This window comes from Bombina bombina, chromosome 2 (assembly GCF_027579735.1).
Source record: "Bombina bombina isolate aBomBom1 chromosome 2, aBomBom1.pri, whole genome shotgun sequence".
Taxonomy (NCBI): domain Eukaryota; kingdom Metazoa; phylum Chordata; class Amphibia; order Anura; family Bombinatoridae; genus Bombina; species Bombina bombina.
In genome coordinates this window covers 761,371,808-761,387,338 of record NC_069500.1, presented here as the reverse complement: position 1 = coordinate 761,387,338, position 15,531 = coordinate 761,371,808, and the positions used below count along the sequence as shown (strand labels likewise).

At 37.0% G+C, this 15,531-nt stretch overlaps 1 protein-coding gene across 1 annotated transcript; it reads right to left on the bottom strand.

Annotated features, from left to right (window-relative positions):
• Nucleotides 1–3,886: 3,886 nt before the first annotated feature.
• BABAM1 (BRISC and BRCA1 A complex member 1) lies at nt 3,887–14,993 on the bottom strand. Its single transcript, XM_053700683.1, has 9 exons — nt 14,914–14,993; nt 14,457–14,756; nt 13,442–13,500; nt 12,656–12,776; nt 12,469–12,547; nt 7,588–7,612; nt 6,629–6,758; nt 4,982–5,062; nt 3,887–4,159 (listed from the first exon to the last, which is right to left on the bottom strand). Exons 2-9 carry the CDS (start codon nt 14,709–14,711, stop codon nt 3,956–3,958), a joined length of 954 nt encoding a protein of 317 aa, XP_053556658.1. The 5' UTR covers nt 14,712–14,756; nt 14,914–14,993; the 3' UTR covers nt 3,887–3,955.
• Nucleotides 14,994–15,531: the final 538 nt, after the last annotated feature.

The window sequence follows — 15,531 nt, the reverse complement described above, 5'->3', positions numbered from 1 at the left end:
AAATATGCTTTTTTTTTTTTCTTAAAAAAAAACAACAACTTATTTTAGTACTGGCAGACTTTCTGCCAGTACTTAAGATGGCGGGGACAATTGTGGGGTGGGGGAGAGAAGGGAGCTGTTTGGGAGGGATCAGGGGGTGGGATGTGTCAGGTGGGAGGCTGATCTCTACACTAAAGCTAAAATTAACCCTGCAAGCTCCCTACAAACTACCTAATTAACCCCTTCACTGCTAGCCATAATACACGTGTGATGCGCAGCAGCATTTAGCGACTTTCTAATTACCAAAAAACAACGCCAAAGTCATATATGTCTGCTATTTCTGAACAAAGGGCATCCCAGAGAAGCATTTACAACCATTTGTGCCATAATTGCACAAGCTGTTTGTAAATAATTTCAGTGAGAAACCTAAAATTGTGAAAAAATTAACGTTTTTTTTTACTTTGATCGCATTTGGCGGTGAAATGGTGGCATGAAATATACCAAAATGGGCCTAGATCAATACTTGGGGTTGTCTACTACACTACACTAAAGCTAAAATTAACCCTAGAAGCTCCCTACATGCTCCCTAATTAACCCCTTCACTGCTGGGCATAATACACGTATTGTGCGCAGTGGCATTTAGCAGCCTTCTAATTACCAAAAAGCAAAGCCAAAGCCATATATGTCTGCTATTTCTGAACAAAGGGGATCCCAGAGAAGCATTTACAACCATTTATGCTATAATTGCATAAGTTGTTTGTAAATAATTTCAGTGAGAAACCTAAAGTTTGTGAAAAAATTTGTGAAAAAGTGAACAATATTTTTTATTTGATCGCATTTGGCGGTGAAATAGTGGCATGAAATATACCAAAATGGGCCTAGATCAATACTTTGGGATGTCTTTGAAAAAAAAAAATATATACATGTCAATGGATATTCAGGGATTCCTGAAAGATATCAGTGTCCCAATGTAACTAGCGCTAATTTTGAAAAAAAGTGGTTTGGAAATAGCAAAGTGCTACTTGTATTTATGGCCCTATAACTTGCAAAAAAAGCAAAGAAGATGTAAACATTGGGTATTTCTAAACTCAGGACAAAATGTAGAAACTATTTAGCATGGGTGTTTTTTAGTGGTTGTAGATGTGTAACAGATTTTGGGGGTCAAAGTTAGAAAAAGTGTGTTTTTTTCCATTTTTTCCTCATATTTTATAATGTTTTTTATAGTAAATTATAAGATATGATGAAAATAATTGTATCTTTTGAAAGTCCATTTAATGGCGAGAAAAACGGTATATAATATGTGTGGGTACAGTAAATGAGTAAGAGGAAAATTACAGCTAAACACAAACACCGCAAAAATGTAAAAATAGCCTTGGTCCCAAACGGACAGAAAATGGAAAAGTGCTGCGGTCATTAAGGGGTTAATGTGTTTAACCACTGCTAAATTAGTTAAAAATATAGTTTAAGTGCCACTCAGGAGCCCCAGAGAAATGGACATGTCTGGCAGCTGGGTGTTGCTTTAAATCTAGATAAACAGTGTCTGAAAATCAGATCTATGTGCAGATCTTCCCATGAGATTTATTTGACAAATGTATGAAAAAGCTCTTACAAATGTTAGCGCTAAATGTTCCAGGTATCATGACAGTAAAACTAAACTTCTCTTAATTGTTACCAAATGTTTCTATTCTGCTGTAGCAATTTTAGACAGGGGGTAAATAAAATACACCACACAATACAGCATTTGCTCCTCTCACACTGTAAAATATAGGGTATGAACAGGTCACACTAGTATCAGATTAATAGTATTTGGGATGTCATGGGCTAACATTTGTGTCTAAACAATATTGAAATGTTTTTTGGCTCCTGAGGACATAACATTAAAAATACACATCTATAGACTATATCCTCTTAGGAGCAGGACCCTCCACTTGTATTTGTTTTGTTAATGTTATTTGTACTTTACAGCATGAATCAGTCATTCTGTACATACAGAAATGTGTAGCCGAGTACTGGGACTTGTCCTTATTGGTCACATTAAAAAGATGAACAAAAACAAATGTGTTCTTCAGGTGGGTCAGAAACTCAAGAGTCCCCTGCAAGAGAGAAGAGATAGGGTACTCAGCAACGTTACTTACAGTAAGGGAAACATTTATCAAGAATCCAGGACATGTTCTGGAATAGAGATCCTGTCCAACTGCAATAACCACTTGCAATGCAACATTAGGTGGTAACATATAAGATTGCTCTTGTGCAATTCTGCAACCAATTGCACAAGAGCAGGACATGCTAATCACCCTGAACAAGCTAGTGTCAGTGATTTACCCTGCACTTCGGAGGTGACAGAGAGGAAAAATAAGCAGTTTCTGCTTCATGCAAGACTGCACCACAACACATAAAAAGCTAATCTAGTGCAACTGGATATGTTTAGGAAATATTTGGTTTAATAGCCATACATTTATACGCAGTCCTTAAAAGGGATATTAAAACAGTAAACACATGCTAGACATAATGATGTATTCCATCCATTATATTAAATATTGATTACGTAAGTATAATAGTTTTGTTTCTATAAAGTAACTGGTGCCACCATGTTTGAACTAGTTTTCTAATTATCTCTCTTCTGTGGAGAACAATTAGTGAAATAAATATAAACCAGGCAATAAATAACAAGGCAGTGTGAAATCAGTTTTATTGCCTGTTTTATAGCTGTTCACAATTGTTTGTAGCATGACAGTAAGATAAGCTTACAACTTAAGTTTAAACATGGTGGTGTCCATTACTTAGATATTCAGTAGAATTAAAAAAAACAAAAACAATTTTCAGAGTTAAATTGCAGGAAAAGGGGACAAAATAAATAAAGTATATTACAAAGTTGTTGTTTTTTTTAAACTACACAAACATTTTATATTACAATCTCATACTGTTTAATATCAGGGAGAGTAAAGTCGTAATTATCGAATGATTAAATGATTCAGATAGAGCATGCAATTTTAAACAATGCACTACTGTGAGCTAGCTGCTGATTGGTGGCAGCACATAAATGCCTCATCATTGGCTCACTAAGCTAGCGCCTTCAACAAAGCAAACCAAGAGAATAAAGCAAAATTGATAATATAAGTTGGTCAATTGTTTAAAATGATATTCTCTATCTGAATCATGAAAGAAAATGGTTTCATGTCCCTTTAAATCTTCTCTAATATTGTTCTGCAGCCCCCATGTACTAGGACGTTGGCCATTATTGTTCTAATGGTCCTTTGCAGGTATTTACCACCAGTCTGACCACATCTTGCTTCAGGTTAGGTGTCAGCAATACACAGCTAACATTAGTCAGATAAACTGGACTTTTTTAATCAGTTTATGCTACAGAGAAAATAATATGTGAAACAATCAACCTTGTTTAATGGGTGACCTTAAAAAGGGGATTTTGTTAACCCTTTGCAGCCACTGAAGTTACTGGTTTACCTAAGAAAGTCTGTCTGGGACTTCACACACACTCACACACACACACACACACTTTGTACAATAAAAAGTGATCATCTCACACAACCAATCTATAAAAGGAAGGTTGATCCACTGAAGGGGGTGACCTCCCACACACACATATAACACTCTACAAGTTCTAAAGACTCCACACACAAAGCTTAGACAATATAGGACTTGATACCTCAAAGTTCTGTGCAATACAGGTTCTGTTTCCCCTACATAAGGGGTATAACTACACACCGTGTAATATACAGGCTGATTTTTCATACACACAAATACAAGGTTTAAGCTTACACACTAATATACTGAACAACATTCCTTATACACTGTACATTGTATGCTTCACCTAAATATTTATTACTATACTAGTCTAAGATTTACACACTCATTTTGGGGGCATAAAAATGAAAAAACAAACAACATATAAAAAAAATCATTTTAATCATCTTGAATGATATTAATAGAGTTATGGCAAATGCAGAGAGAACTTTCATCAGACGGTTACTTCTCCCTCTGGCTTCTCCTCTTCCTCATCCAGCAGACTGTAGGCCGCGTGACTTTGGAATGGTCGCTGGAGAGGGTGAGCGAGCAGCCTCGCCATACAGTTATGGAGCTCAATTGCTGGACCTGTTATCGAGACTTCATATTTATAACTGGTGCCCTTACTGTCCAAACTGCTGAAGAATCCAAAGACATTCTGGAAAAGAAGAGTAGTCAGGTAAATCAGTGTTTCTCAACTCCATTGAATATTGCAATGTTCAAATATTACAACTGAATGTTTACTCCCATCTTGCACTGAAGTATATGAGAATTAAAGTGATGGTAAATCCTAGCGTTTGTAAAATGCTAGGATTTACCAGTGCAATAAATAAAGGGGAATTTCAGTCATGACGTATAAAATACTTCATGCTGAAAGTTCCTTTATTTGTCTGCAGCTTTAGCCGCACTGAGCATCGCAGGGAGCCAACGACAGAACGCTATTTTGCAGTGAAGTGATCTTAGCCAATAGTGTACTAGCTATCCGGCATAATGTCAGCTGGCCCGCACGCCTATTGGCTAAGAGGTGGAAACGTCACCTCATTGAAAAAATAGCGTTCTGCTGCGGGCAGCCTGAGGTGCTAAGCGCTGCAAACATGACAGAAAGGCCGCTTTATTTGTTGCACTGGTAAATCCTAGTGTTTCAAAAATGCTAGGATTTACAATAACTGATATTTGACCCATTTCAAAATCCTTTTGTTTCCCTGCCTCTGTATCATGCGACAACCATCAGCGAATCATAGACAAATACATGTATACACTGTAACCTCAGTATGAGCTGGTGCATCAAAAAGTATGCATATAATGAATGCCCAAATTATACCATTTCTATTTAAATATTACATTTGATATAGGGAATATAGATATAGTTTTAATGGTTTTCAGATTTCACCCAATGGCAAAGAAATGAGAGAATCAGCAATTGGCCTGTTTTGTTATTCATTTGTGCAAGTGCTTTATTAGATCTTGCAGCCTTGCTTACCTTCCAGCTGAGTTCCTCATCTTCAGATCCATTGTGTATATAAATTACATCAAAGAAAAAGTAAGGGCACTGTAGCATTTTCTGTGGGGATAAAAAAAATGTAAGGTGAATTCTAAATCGGTAAACAAATAAACAAGTTTCATATTTAAAGTCATCTTCACATACAGTTGCAAGAAAAAAAAAAAAAAAAAAAAAGAGAAAAAATGGGGTTAACTTTCTAGTTCACTTCCATTACCAATTTTCTTTGTTCTCTTTGGTATCTTTTGTTGAAAAGTAGGGACATAAGTTTAGGAGACGGCCCATTTTTGGAGCACTATATGCTAGCAGTTTTGCAAGAATGTCATCTATTTATTTTAGAGCGCTAGATGTCAGCACTATTTCCTGTTATGTAGAGCTACAGATGCCTACCTAGGTAGCTCTTCAACACAGAATATTATGGGAACAAAGCAAATTTGATAATAGAGGTAAATTGAGAACTTTTTTAAAATGGTCTGCTCGGTCTGAATCACAAAAGAAATTTTTTGGGATTTATATCCCTTTAATAAACCAAGTAAAAAAATATAACAAACAGGTTAAACGTTGCCAAAAAAATAAAACCAATACACTATGTTTCTCAAAATGAAATCAATAATTCAGTATTTTTTAAATTTTCTTAGGGAAATATTCTAAGGTTTATATTTGACTTGTAATGTTACATATAGCGCCTTTTATTAGAAAGCACTCAGTAGATTCTTTCAAACAATTAAAGCATAGCTTTTATTCTCATTACTAAAAGGACATCACAAAATCAAGGCATAAAGTTTTGGTGTTGCTCTGGCGCCTTTTTCAAATGCCACCACCATCGATCATATGGAAATAGAAAGTTTCTATTTCACATTATCCATGGCAGTAGCATTTGAAATCACTTCCCTCTTATCCCATTCCCTGTTGTATCAGGGTTCCCACAAAAATAAATGTCAAGACATTAATATATTATGGGTATTGTTTGCGAGAAACAAAAGTGAGCTCATTAAAAAACACAAGACCCCTGACACAGTGGCGTTTCACTTAGCGCTTCTTCAGAGGGGTGAAATGACCTTGGAAGATTTGTGTTTTAGAATGGTCGGGTCCTAACCTTAACCCAGTGGACGTTCTGTGGCATAACCTGAAAAGGGCTGTGCATTCAGGACAACCCAGAAATATATAAGAACTAAAACGGATTTGTAGGAGGGGGGGTGGCTCAAAATGCATTCTTAACATTATGCAAGTCTTATAAGCAGCTACAGGGAACATTTGGTGTAGGTTGTTGCTGCTAAAGGTGGATCTACAAGTTACTAAATTCAAGGGTTCACTTACTTTAAGATACTGATTTTTAATGTAAAAGCGTCTTTAGTGAATCCTGTAAGGGACCTCCCACTAGTGTCACAGCGTACTCCACTGTAGGTCTTGTATACCCAGAGAAATCAAATGAATCTATGTCAGTGTCCAAAGCTCTCTCCTGAAAGAGCCAGCCTGCAGCTGAGCCACAGACTTCATTTATATAGCTCCATGGTTACAGAGCCATTTACAGGATATGGAATATGCCCCCATGTGTCTGAGTCGCACTGTCACCATTCTTGGCATGGGATTTTAAAAGTTCTAGGTCTCCCTTTAAGTTCAGTTTATTACCTTCATGCCTTCTGTGAATGCGAGAGGTGGCTGAGAGGCTGGACGGCTGTAGATCAGGATAGTCCTCACTACGTATGGAGGAGGTATAGTCTGCACATTATCTGTAACTGGAAAATCTGTTCTTTGTTGTCTGGAATGTAGTATAGAGGGAGTAACAAAGATGGGATGAGAGAAAGACAGAGATAAATACAAATATGAGATATCAGAGATAAAAGACAGGTGAAACATGAGAAAGTAGTGGTTGTTCAGCCGTTTACCCAGAAACTACAATGCTGGCTGAGTGTTTTTCATTTGTCCTTTCCGCACAGCATATGTATTTGTATCATGGAGGACTCCAGCAGTACTTCAAGAGACTGCATGCCACCCTAAACTACTTATTGCACCACTTGTCTGCGTGACGTTATAGCATAGAATATGGTTGTGATCCCATAATACTCCACTATATATCCCCATCTGCAACACACAACCCAACCATTGTACTCATCTATGCATCTGAATAGAGCAGCTTGGGAAGCAACCCATCTCTTATCTGTAATATATCATATATTCTATAGGAGGGCCCAAAGTATACATTACTGCTTCTTTGTACATATGTTAGTATGTCTTAAATTAGTTTCCAAAACTTAATTAAAGAAAAATAATAATTATGGCCCTTTGTTTTAAAAAGGTTGGATATCCCTAGCTGTGGCACAAAGTAATATAGCAATATGAAGCAAAGTGGCAGGGGAAATCAATTTAACAATTAATTAAATGAGATATTTTAGGATGTAATAAAAACAGAAAATAAACTAAACTAGTTATGTGTTTTGCACGGTAATAATGTTCCCTTTAAAGTACCATTAATCTTTTCAAATGCAATTAGATTTTGTATAAAATATCTTCATGACCACAATAAAAGTATAACGTATGTGAACACATATTTTGATCTGATAAGAAATAAGTGGGTTTTAGTAACTTACATTAGGTTAAAGAGTCCTTCCAAATCTGAATAACACAGTTAAGGTCCATACTTCTATATTATATTCATTGCAGTCATTAATATGAGAAGGCAGCATGTGTGTGAGATAATGCAGGGAGTAAATATCAAACAAGACACTTAATAAATTATCACTATAAAACATGACATTTTTAATTTAATTTATTATATATTATTGTGCCATTTTCCCCCAAATATTAAAATATAAGGAAAAAAAAAAAAAAAAAACACCTTTCAGATTCATAAATTTGTAAAATATTTTATGTATAATTTCTTACGAGTGAAACTACACATGAATTAATCTAAGCAATCATTTTATGAAGAGCCAGTTTCAAATCTACAGAAAGAGGTGCACAAAGGGTGCCAGTATGTAAAGAAAACTACGGGATAGTCTTATAACGGAGGCTTAATGGAACTTTACCGCCCTCTAGTGGCTCTAAAACAAACTGTAGCTACTCAGGATTAAATTATTTAGACCTATCCAAATTTGCCCTTTAAGGGCTAGATTACAGTAATTTATTGCACTCTCGCTAAGGGGAAAATTTGGCCGCTTGTGGGCATGCAAAACATAACCAGCCATTACATGTGGCTGGTTATTGCTACTGCAAGCTTGCAATAGCAATTAGCACTCAGAAATTAACCAGAGATCAGATATCTGGTTAATTTTCTTTAAGAGCCCCAATTGGCCCCTAAATAAAGAGTTATGAAAAAAGCAGCAATTTTTTTTTTCTTCATAAAAAAAAAAAATACTGCACAGAGTAGTTTCTAGGGTTTAAAAGTGGCGGAAGTGGGGTGTTAGAAAGAAAAAACCCATACTGAAAAGTGTTTTTACATTGCAGTCTATGGGAACTATGTGTTCCCTGTAAATATATATGATTCTATACATATATATTTATGTGTATATACACAAATGTATATGTACATAAGCTGCCCATTATTGTGTGACTTACCCCCTTTGCTGCGCTAGTTCTCATGCCGTTTCTGATGGCATGAGAACGAGGCTCCCAGTGAGCGTAATGCTTCCGTGCAAGGCGGAAGTGAGGTTGTGTTTGCATTGCACCTCACTTGTAATACTAGCGCACATTAGCGTGCACTGGTATTACTCCGTTGAGCACAAATATTGCTTTAGTGTAAGCGATATTTAGTGCTCAACTCGTAATCTGGCCCTAAATGTGGCATTGTACTATACATTTTACTCTGCAAACTGTTTACAAATTACTGCTTTTTCTTTATTTTATTTGAAATGTTCGCCTGTTGAAACCACCACCTATACTGAAAATATGAAAGCGGATTTGTTTGGATTAGAAAAGCTAAGTAAACAGGAGGCAGAAAGCAGCAATCCCAGTGGGGCGGTAAAGATAGATACTAAGTATTGGCAATTATATATAGACAGAAAAATAATATTAAAGTGAAGGTCAATTTCAATGAATTGGTGCCCGGTTTTTAATAATCCTATTAAAAACAAGGGCACTTTAATTCATCAAAATTGACATTTCACTTGTTTTCTTCAAAAACGTACCTTTTAATCCTGACAGCTGCTGCAGCGCTTCCTCCGCCCGTCACAAGCCCTCTTCGCGGGTCCAAAATGACAAATCCGGCTTCCTCCAATCACAGCGTTGCCTCAGGCCATTATTCCCCCCGGGGGGGGGAGCCGTGATTGGAGGAAGCCGGATTCGTCATTTCTGACGTATGAAGAGGCTTCCGGCGGCCGGGTGAATCGCTGGAGCGGCTGTCAGGATTAAAAAAAAGGTACGTTTTTGAAGAAAAGGAGTTAAATGTCAATTTTGATGAATTAAAGTGCCCTTGTTTTTAATAGGATTATTAAAAACCGGGCACTAATTCATCGAAATTGACCTTCACTTGAAGATGTTTGCTCCCCTTGCAGGGTCAGCCCATTCAAATTGGCACAATGGGTTGAGCTTGTGATTTTAAACAACTTTTCAATCTACTTCTATTATCTAATTTGTTTCATTCTCTTTGTATCCTCTGTTGAAGAAATAGCAATGCATTACTGGGAGCTAGATGAAGGCATTAGGGAGCAAATAAAACGAGGCATAAATAAGCAGCCACCAATTAGCAGCTTCTGAATCTACATATGTATAATTTTTAACAAAAGGATACCAAGTGAACAAAACAAATTAGATAATAGAGGTAAATTGGAAAGTTGTTTAAAGGGACAGTCAACACCAGAATTTTTGACGTTTAAAAAGAAAGATAATGCCTTTATTACCCATTCCCAAATTTTGGATAACCAACACTGTTATAGAAATACACTTTTTACCTCTGTGATTATCTTGTATCTAAACCTCTGCAAACTGCCCCCTTGTTTCAGTTCTTTTGACAGACTTGCAGTCTAGCCAATCAGTGCTCACTCCAGGGTAACTTCACGTGCATGAGCTCAATGTTATCTATATGAAACACATGAACTAATGCCCTCTAGTGGTCAAAATGCATTTAGATTAGAGGCAGTCTTCAAGGTCTAAGAAATTAGCATATGAACCTCCTAGGTTTAGCTTTTAACTAAGAATACCAAGAGAACAAAGCAAAATTGGTGATAAAAGTAAATTGGAAAGTTGTTTAAAATTACATTCCCTATTTCCATTATGAAAGTTTTTTTTGGACTTGACCGTCCCTTTAAAATAACATGTTCTATCTGAACTATGAAAATGTAGGTTTTATGTCCCTTTAATACTCTGCAGCTAGTTTAAAATCATTGGAAATACATTAAGGCTAAAAAATTTTACATTAACCCCTTAACGACCAGTGCCGTACCCTGTACAACGCTGCAATCTTGGGCTTCTCTCTGCCGCGATCTCGCTAAAAGTAGCGAGATCGCGCTATTTCTGCATGCCCCAAAAGTGGAGCAATGCAGAAATAGAGTTGCAGAGTTATTGATGCAGAGATCTGCATCGGGCAGTGGTGGTGTCGATCGTTGGTGGCGAGGGTTAAAAGGGAGGCGGGTGGGCGGCCCATCGCTGCAGGGGGGCGGGAGTGGGTTGGACCGCTACACTACAGAAAATATCTCAAGAGAGCGGCAGGGAGGGGGGCTCCTATAATGGAGGGGGATATCGATCTGGGAGGGGGTAGGGTAATGGGAGGGGACAGCTGCACTACAGAAGAAAATTAAATAAAAAAATTAAAATAACCATACAAAATTGGGCTTTATTGGTACTGGCAGACAGCTGCCAGTACCTAAGATGGTGGCAACAGTTAGAATGGGGAGGTTAAGTGAGCTATTGGGGGGGGGGGGGGAGAATCAGGGAGGTTGGAGGGTTAGGGGAGATCCTATACTGCAGATTTTTTTTTATTTTTTATTGGCAGACTGTCTGCCAGTACTTAAGATGGGGGTGACCAGTGGGTGGGAAGTGTGAGGTGGGAGGCTAATCTCTACACTAAAGCTAAAATTAACCTTTTAAGATACCTGATTAACCCCTTCACTGCTGGGAATAATAGAAGTGTGGCGCACAGCTGCAATTAGCCGCCTTCTAATTACCAAAAAGCAATGCCAAAGCCATATATGTCTGCTATTTCTGAACAAAGGGGATCCCAGAGAAGCTTTTATAACCATTTGTGCCATGATTGCACAAGCTGTCTATAAATAGTTTCAGTGAGAAACCCAAAGTTTGTGAAAGTGTTAACTACACTCAAACAGGGAAACCGTTTAAATGTGACGTGTTAAGGGTACTGTTGATTGATAATAAAATAATTTAATAGCTATGGGTGAAAACTTTTACAGCATTCCATATCTGAAGTCTTTTTGTAAGGCTGACTTCCTGTTACTAAATAAAATCACTCAATGATTATATTCTTCCCCAGAGCCGTCTTTTATCATCTTCATTTCCTCCCTTTATCTTCTAAATGAAGGAACATTAAACTAATATTGTTATATATGCATCAGAAATGAAATCACTGCATAACAAAAGATCCACATAAAAATAAACCGTCCCTTTATTAGCAAAATTTGCATTGTTGTGCAGTCCATAGACACACCCATTGAAAGTCCAATTTGGTATTTTAGATTTATTTTTTTAACTTGTATCCTTTGCTGTGGTCAATTAAAGAGGGCTATAAATAAACTCCTGTGCATAGTAAACAGTCACTGTCCAATGAGTGCAAAGCACTCCATTCTGGTAACAGCCGAAAACTACATTTTTTTGGTATCTTTATATTATAAGAAAAGCAGGTAAAATAAATTATAAAAGTACAGTACATTTGATATGATGAAATATGTTATGGGGAATTAAAAGTTGAATTTAAAGGGACATAAAACCCCAAAAATGTATTTCATGATTCAGATAGCACTTACAATTTTAAACAACTTTCTACTTTACTTAAAGGGACAGTCTAGGCCAAAATAAACTTTCACGATTCAGATAGAGCATGTAATTTTAAACAATTTTCCAATTTACTTTTATCACCAATTTTGCTTTGTTCTCTTGGTATTCTTAGTTGAAAGCTTAACCTAGGAGGTTCATATGCTAATTTCTTAGACCTTGAAGGCCACCTCTTTTCAGAATGCATCTTAACAGTTTTTCACCACTAGAGGGTGTTAGTTCACGTTTACCTTTCTTATAACTTTGAATAATTTTATTATTATTATACTTTATTTATTAAGCGCCAACATAAAAATAAATAAAACAATACAAGACTTGTAAGAGACAGGACAAAATTTACAAACACATACAGGAGGGATTGAGGGCCCTATTCCCATGGGAACTGAATACTGGTGTCTTGTCAAATAAACATGTTTAAATGAATAACAGTAAATACATTTTTTTTGTGTTTACGATTTTCATATACAAAAGTTTATCAGTTTGATATGTTAGAAAATGCTACACAAAGGCAAGCGTGGGAATAAGGATACTGAAGGACTCGCAGATGTTGGTCTCCAGATCATAGAGACAGCTGCAAAGTTCACGGGGATCAGAGGTGAATCCGGAGAGCTGAAAAAAAAAAAAAAAGTGCGTTCATTTCAATTATGAATAAAAATGTCAAGTGTGGAGAAGGTTACTCATGATAAGAGGCGGTGTGCAAGTAAGCTGCTAACTCACCCACAAGGCCTCGTTATTTGCCACAACCAGGGCAAACTCATGTCTCTTATCTATCTTGTGCTTGGTCCGGACAAACATCTCTATCATTTTCTGGGAAGAGTTGAGAGCATTTGCTTTGGATCTGAGGTGGGAAATATGAAATATCATATAGATTGTTTTCATGTGAACATAATCTAGTATAGAAGCCCAAACACTTTGATAAGATACCTCTTACCTCTCTCTGAATCAATTGCTTTAAAGAGCCATAATAGTTGAAAAATCATATGCTCTAATTTGTTAGAACATATTTTAAGACTAACGACCCTACACTACTGTGTGTTTACCCAACCAAAGGGGTTCAACATCAACACACAGTAAAAGTACTGATCGGAACCTACAGAGCACTGCTGGCCCCAAGTGGAACCCACCGCTGATCCAATTAGCAGCTAAAGTTAGGTATCTGAGTTTGAGTGACTAGCTCTGCTGATTGGATCATTGGTGGGATTTGCTCTGGTCCTGAGTAGCATGTTTACTGTGTGTTTAACCCCTTTGGTGGGGTAAACACACAATAGTGCAGGGTCACAGTAGTGCAGGGTCAATTATCATAAAATGACATGTTCTAATAAATTAGCGCATGGAATTTTAACTATTATGGCCCTTTAATTGGTGTGTAGAGAGTACCGATTATTAAAAATAATCAACCTGCTTAAAATACAAATAGCAAAAAGACAAGTCCACAATACAAAGAATATGGATAAGACAATATCAGATGGGCCAGGAGAGTATATATTTTTTTTTTTTACTTGCCCATTAAATGATTCCAGCTTTTGAGAGGCCATTTCTTCTGCCAAATCCAGACAAATAATCTGCAGAAACAGAATGATTTTACAACGGAAGGCACACAGAACGATTCCAGACCATTTACATTGGCTTTTCAAGGGACGGTGTACTGTAACATTTTCTCCCCTTTAATGTGTTTCCACAGATCTAGTTTACCTGCTGTAGTGTATTAAATAGTTTACAAATAGTTTCATTACTTTTGTCATTTGAAAATGCTGTTTTTGCCCATTGAAACAGCGGTCTATACTGAAAATGTCAATACTGTACTAATGAATATAGAAAACATATCTTAGAAGATTAAAAAAAGAAACCCTGAGTCCACAGGGTGGGGTAGTAGCAAAATGTACTAAAATGTTAATTTTCAATTGTTATCTCTGACAGAAATAAGTTAAAGAATCCTTCATGTTTATATACATTGATAAAATAATGCAATATGTTCTCCCTGCAAGCTCAGTCCATTTTACTGGGTTGTTTCAAGAGCAACCGGTATTTCATAAAAAGAAAGAAAAAAATACTAAAAAGGTGCAATTTCTGATAAAATGTTATACTCTGCAACTAGTATAACAGTTTGAAAACACATTAAAGAAAACCAAATTTTACAGTACAGGGGTAACAGGAAGTGACTGGAGATAATTGCATCTCATAGAGCTTTATAAAAATGCAATCAATGTTTCTACTGAATCAATCACTTGGTAATGACAATGGTGTCAGGAGAAACAGGAAATGTTGCTTATCAAACACCTAAGCATATCGTGAAGACAATAGGAGAAAACGATCAGGTTGTCACATATCACAGGTGTTAAATTCACAAAATAAATTCTCATTTGCTTTCTCTATTAGAGTGCAAATCAACTAAACCGCATGTATTCTTACACATTCTATTTCCCTTTTAGTTAATAGAATAATGTTTCAATAGAATGAATGAAGTAAAAAAAGAAAGATAAAAGTGTAGTAACTGTAATTACCTTCTGACTTTACTTACCACTTTTTCTGGGCAGTTCACTCTGGGGGTCTTGACCTGGAACTCCAGAGGTGGTGGAGGGGTGCAGCTTGGGGGAGCAGCAGCTGGCAGTTGCACATCTTCAGCTTGAGCAGCCTCACCTTCCCCCTCGCTGCGACTGCCGACCCCTGGCTGGAGTGGAGCGCCCCTGTCTTCAGCACCCTCTGGGTTAGAGCGAGCGTATGGCCGGGGCTCCAGCGGCTGCTCCTCGTCCTCTGCTGGCTCCGCTATGTCCATGCTACAAGTTTCTTCCGTGGTGGGATCCAGCTTTGTTGCAGATTTCTACATAGTCAAGAAAAAAAAAGCAAAATATTGAAGCTGAAAAACCTTCATAGGTCTGCTGTCATATTTCCTATTGCTACTTATAGCCCAGCTCTACCTATCTGTAAGACTATTTCATTCCATCCGTTTGTACACCCCCCCTATGTTCCGTACTCACCTGCAGTTGTTTTCAGCTCCTTTTTTCTGCAGTGCTACCATATACAAGCCGACATATTGGACCTGGAAGTATATGTGAAGCGAAGCATTCTGGGTTCTGTAGTTTCCGTTCACTTCCATTGCGTCCTTGTTGTTATGGTAACAAAGTTATGAGAGTGATAGCAGAATAAACTAAATACTAATTTCATGGAGGTGGCTTCACCGGCTACTGCGCTGCGTGCCGCTCCCCGTTATATACTGGAAACCCTAAATAAGATAGAGACTTATCATTAAAGATGTAGCTTCCCACTAAAGTCACATTAAAAAAAAAAAAAAAACATTAAAAAAAAAGTAGCTTTATTGCACAACCACATACAACAAACCTATTTGCCAGTAATCATACGCTTGTTGAATGCTCAAATATTTTAGAATACAAAGTTTAATTACGTGCAGTAAATAAGGTAGTATTTGTGTTTTATTTTATTAAAAATCAGTGGGGGCTTTTTGGTTACTGGTGCATGCTTTTAAAAAAAATAAATCATTTATTTAGTACCGACAATGTGTACAACACCCCAAAAAAAGCAAAAAAAAAAGCAAAAGGATAAGTACATCAATTAGCAAGTCGCACATAAAAAAGGCA

Excerpts from the sequence above, each read along its gene's own strand:
- BABAM1 (XM_053700683.1), bottom strand. The coding sequence starts at position 14,711 with ATGGACATAGCGGAGCCAGCAGAGGACGAGGAGCAGCCGCTGGAGCCC. Across the intron at positions 7,613-12,468 it reads CAACATCTGCGAGTCCTTCA|ATTTGGAAGGACTCTTTAAC; the intron begins GTATCCTTATTC and ends TGTGTTATTCAG. Across the intron at positions 5,063-6,628 it reads CATTCACAGAAGGCATGAAG|AAAATGCTACAGTGCCCTTA; the intron begins GTAATAAACTGA and ends TTATCCCCACAG.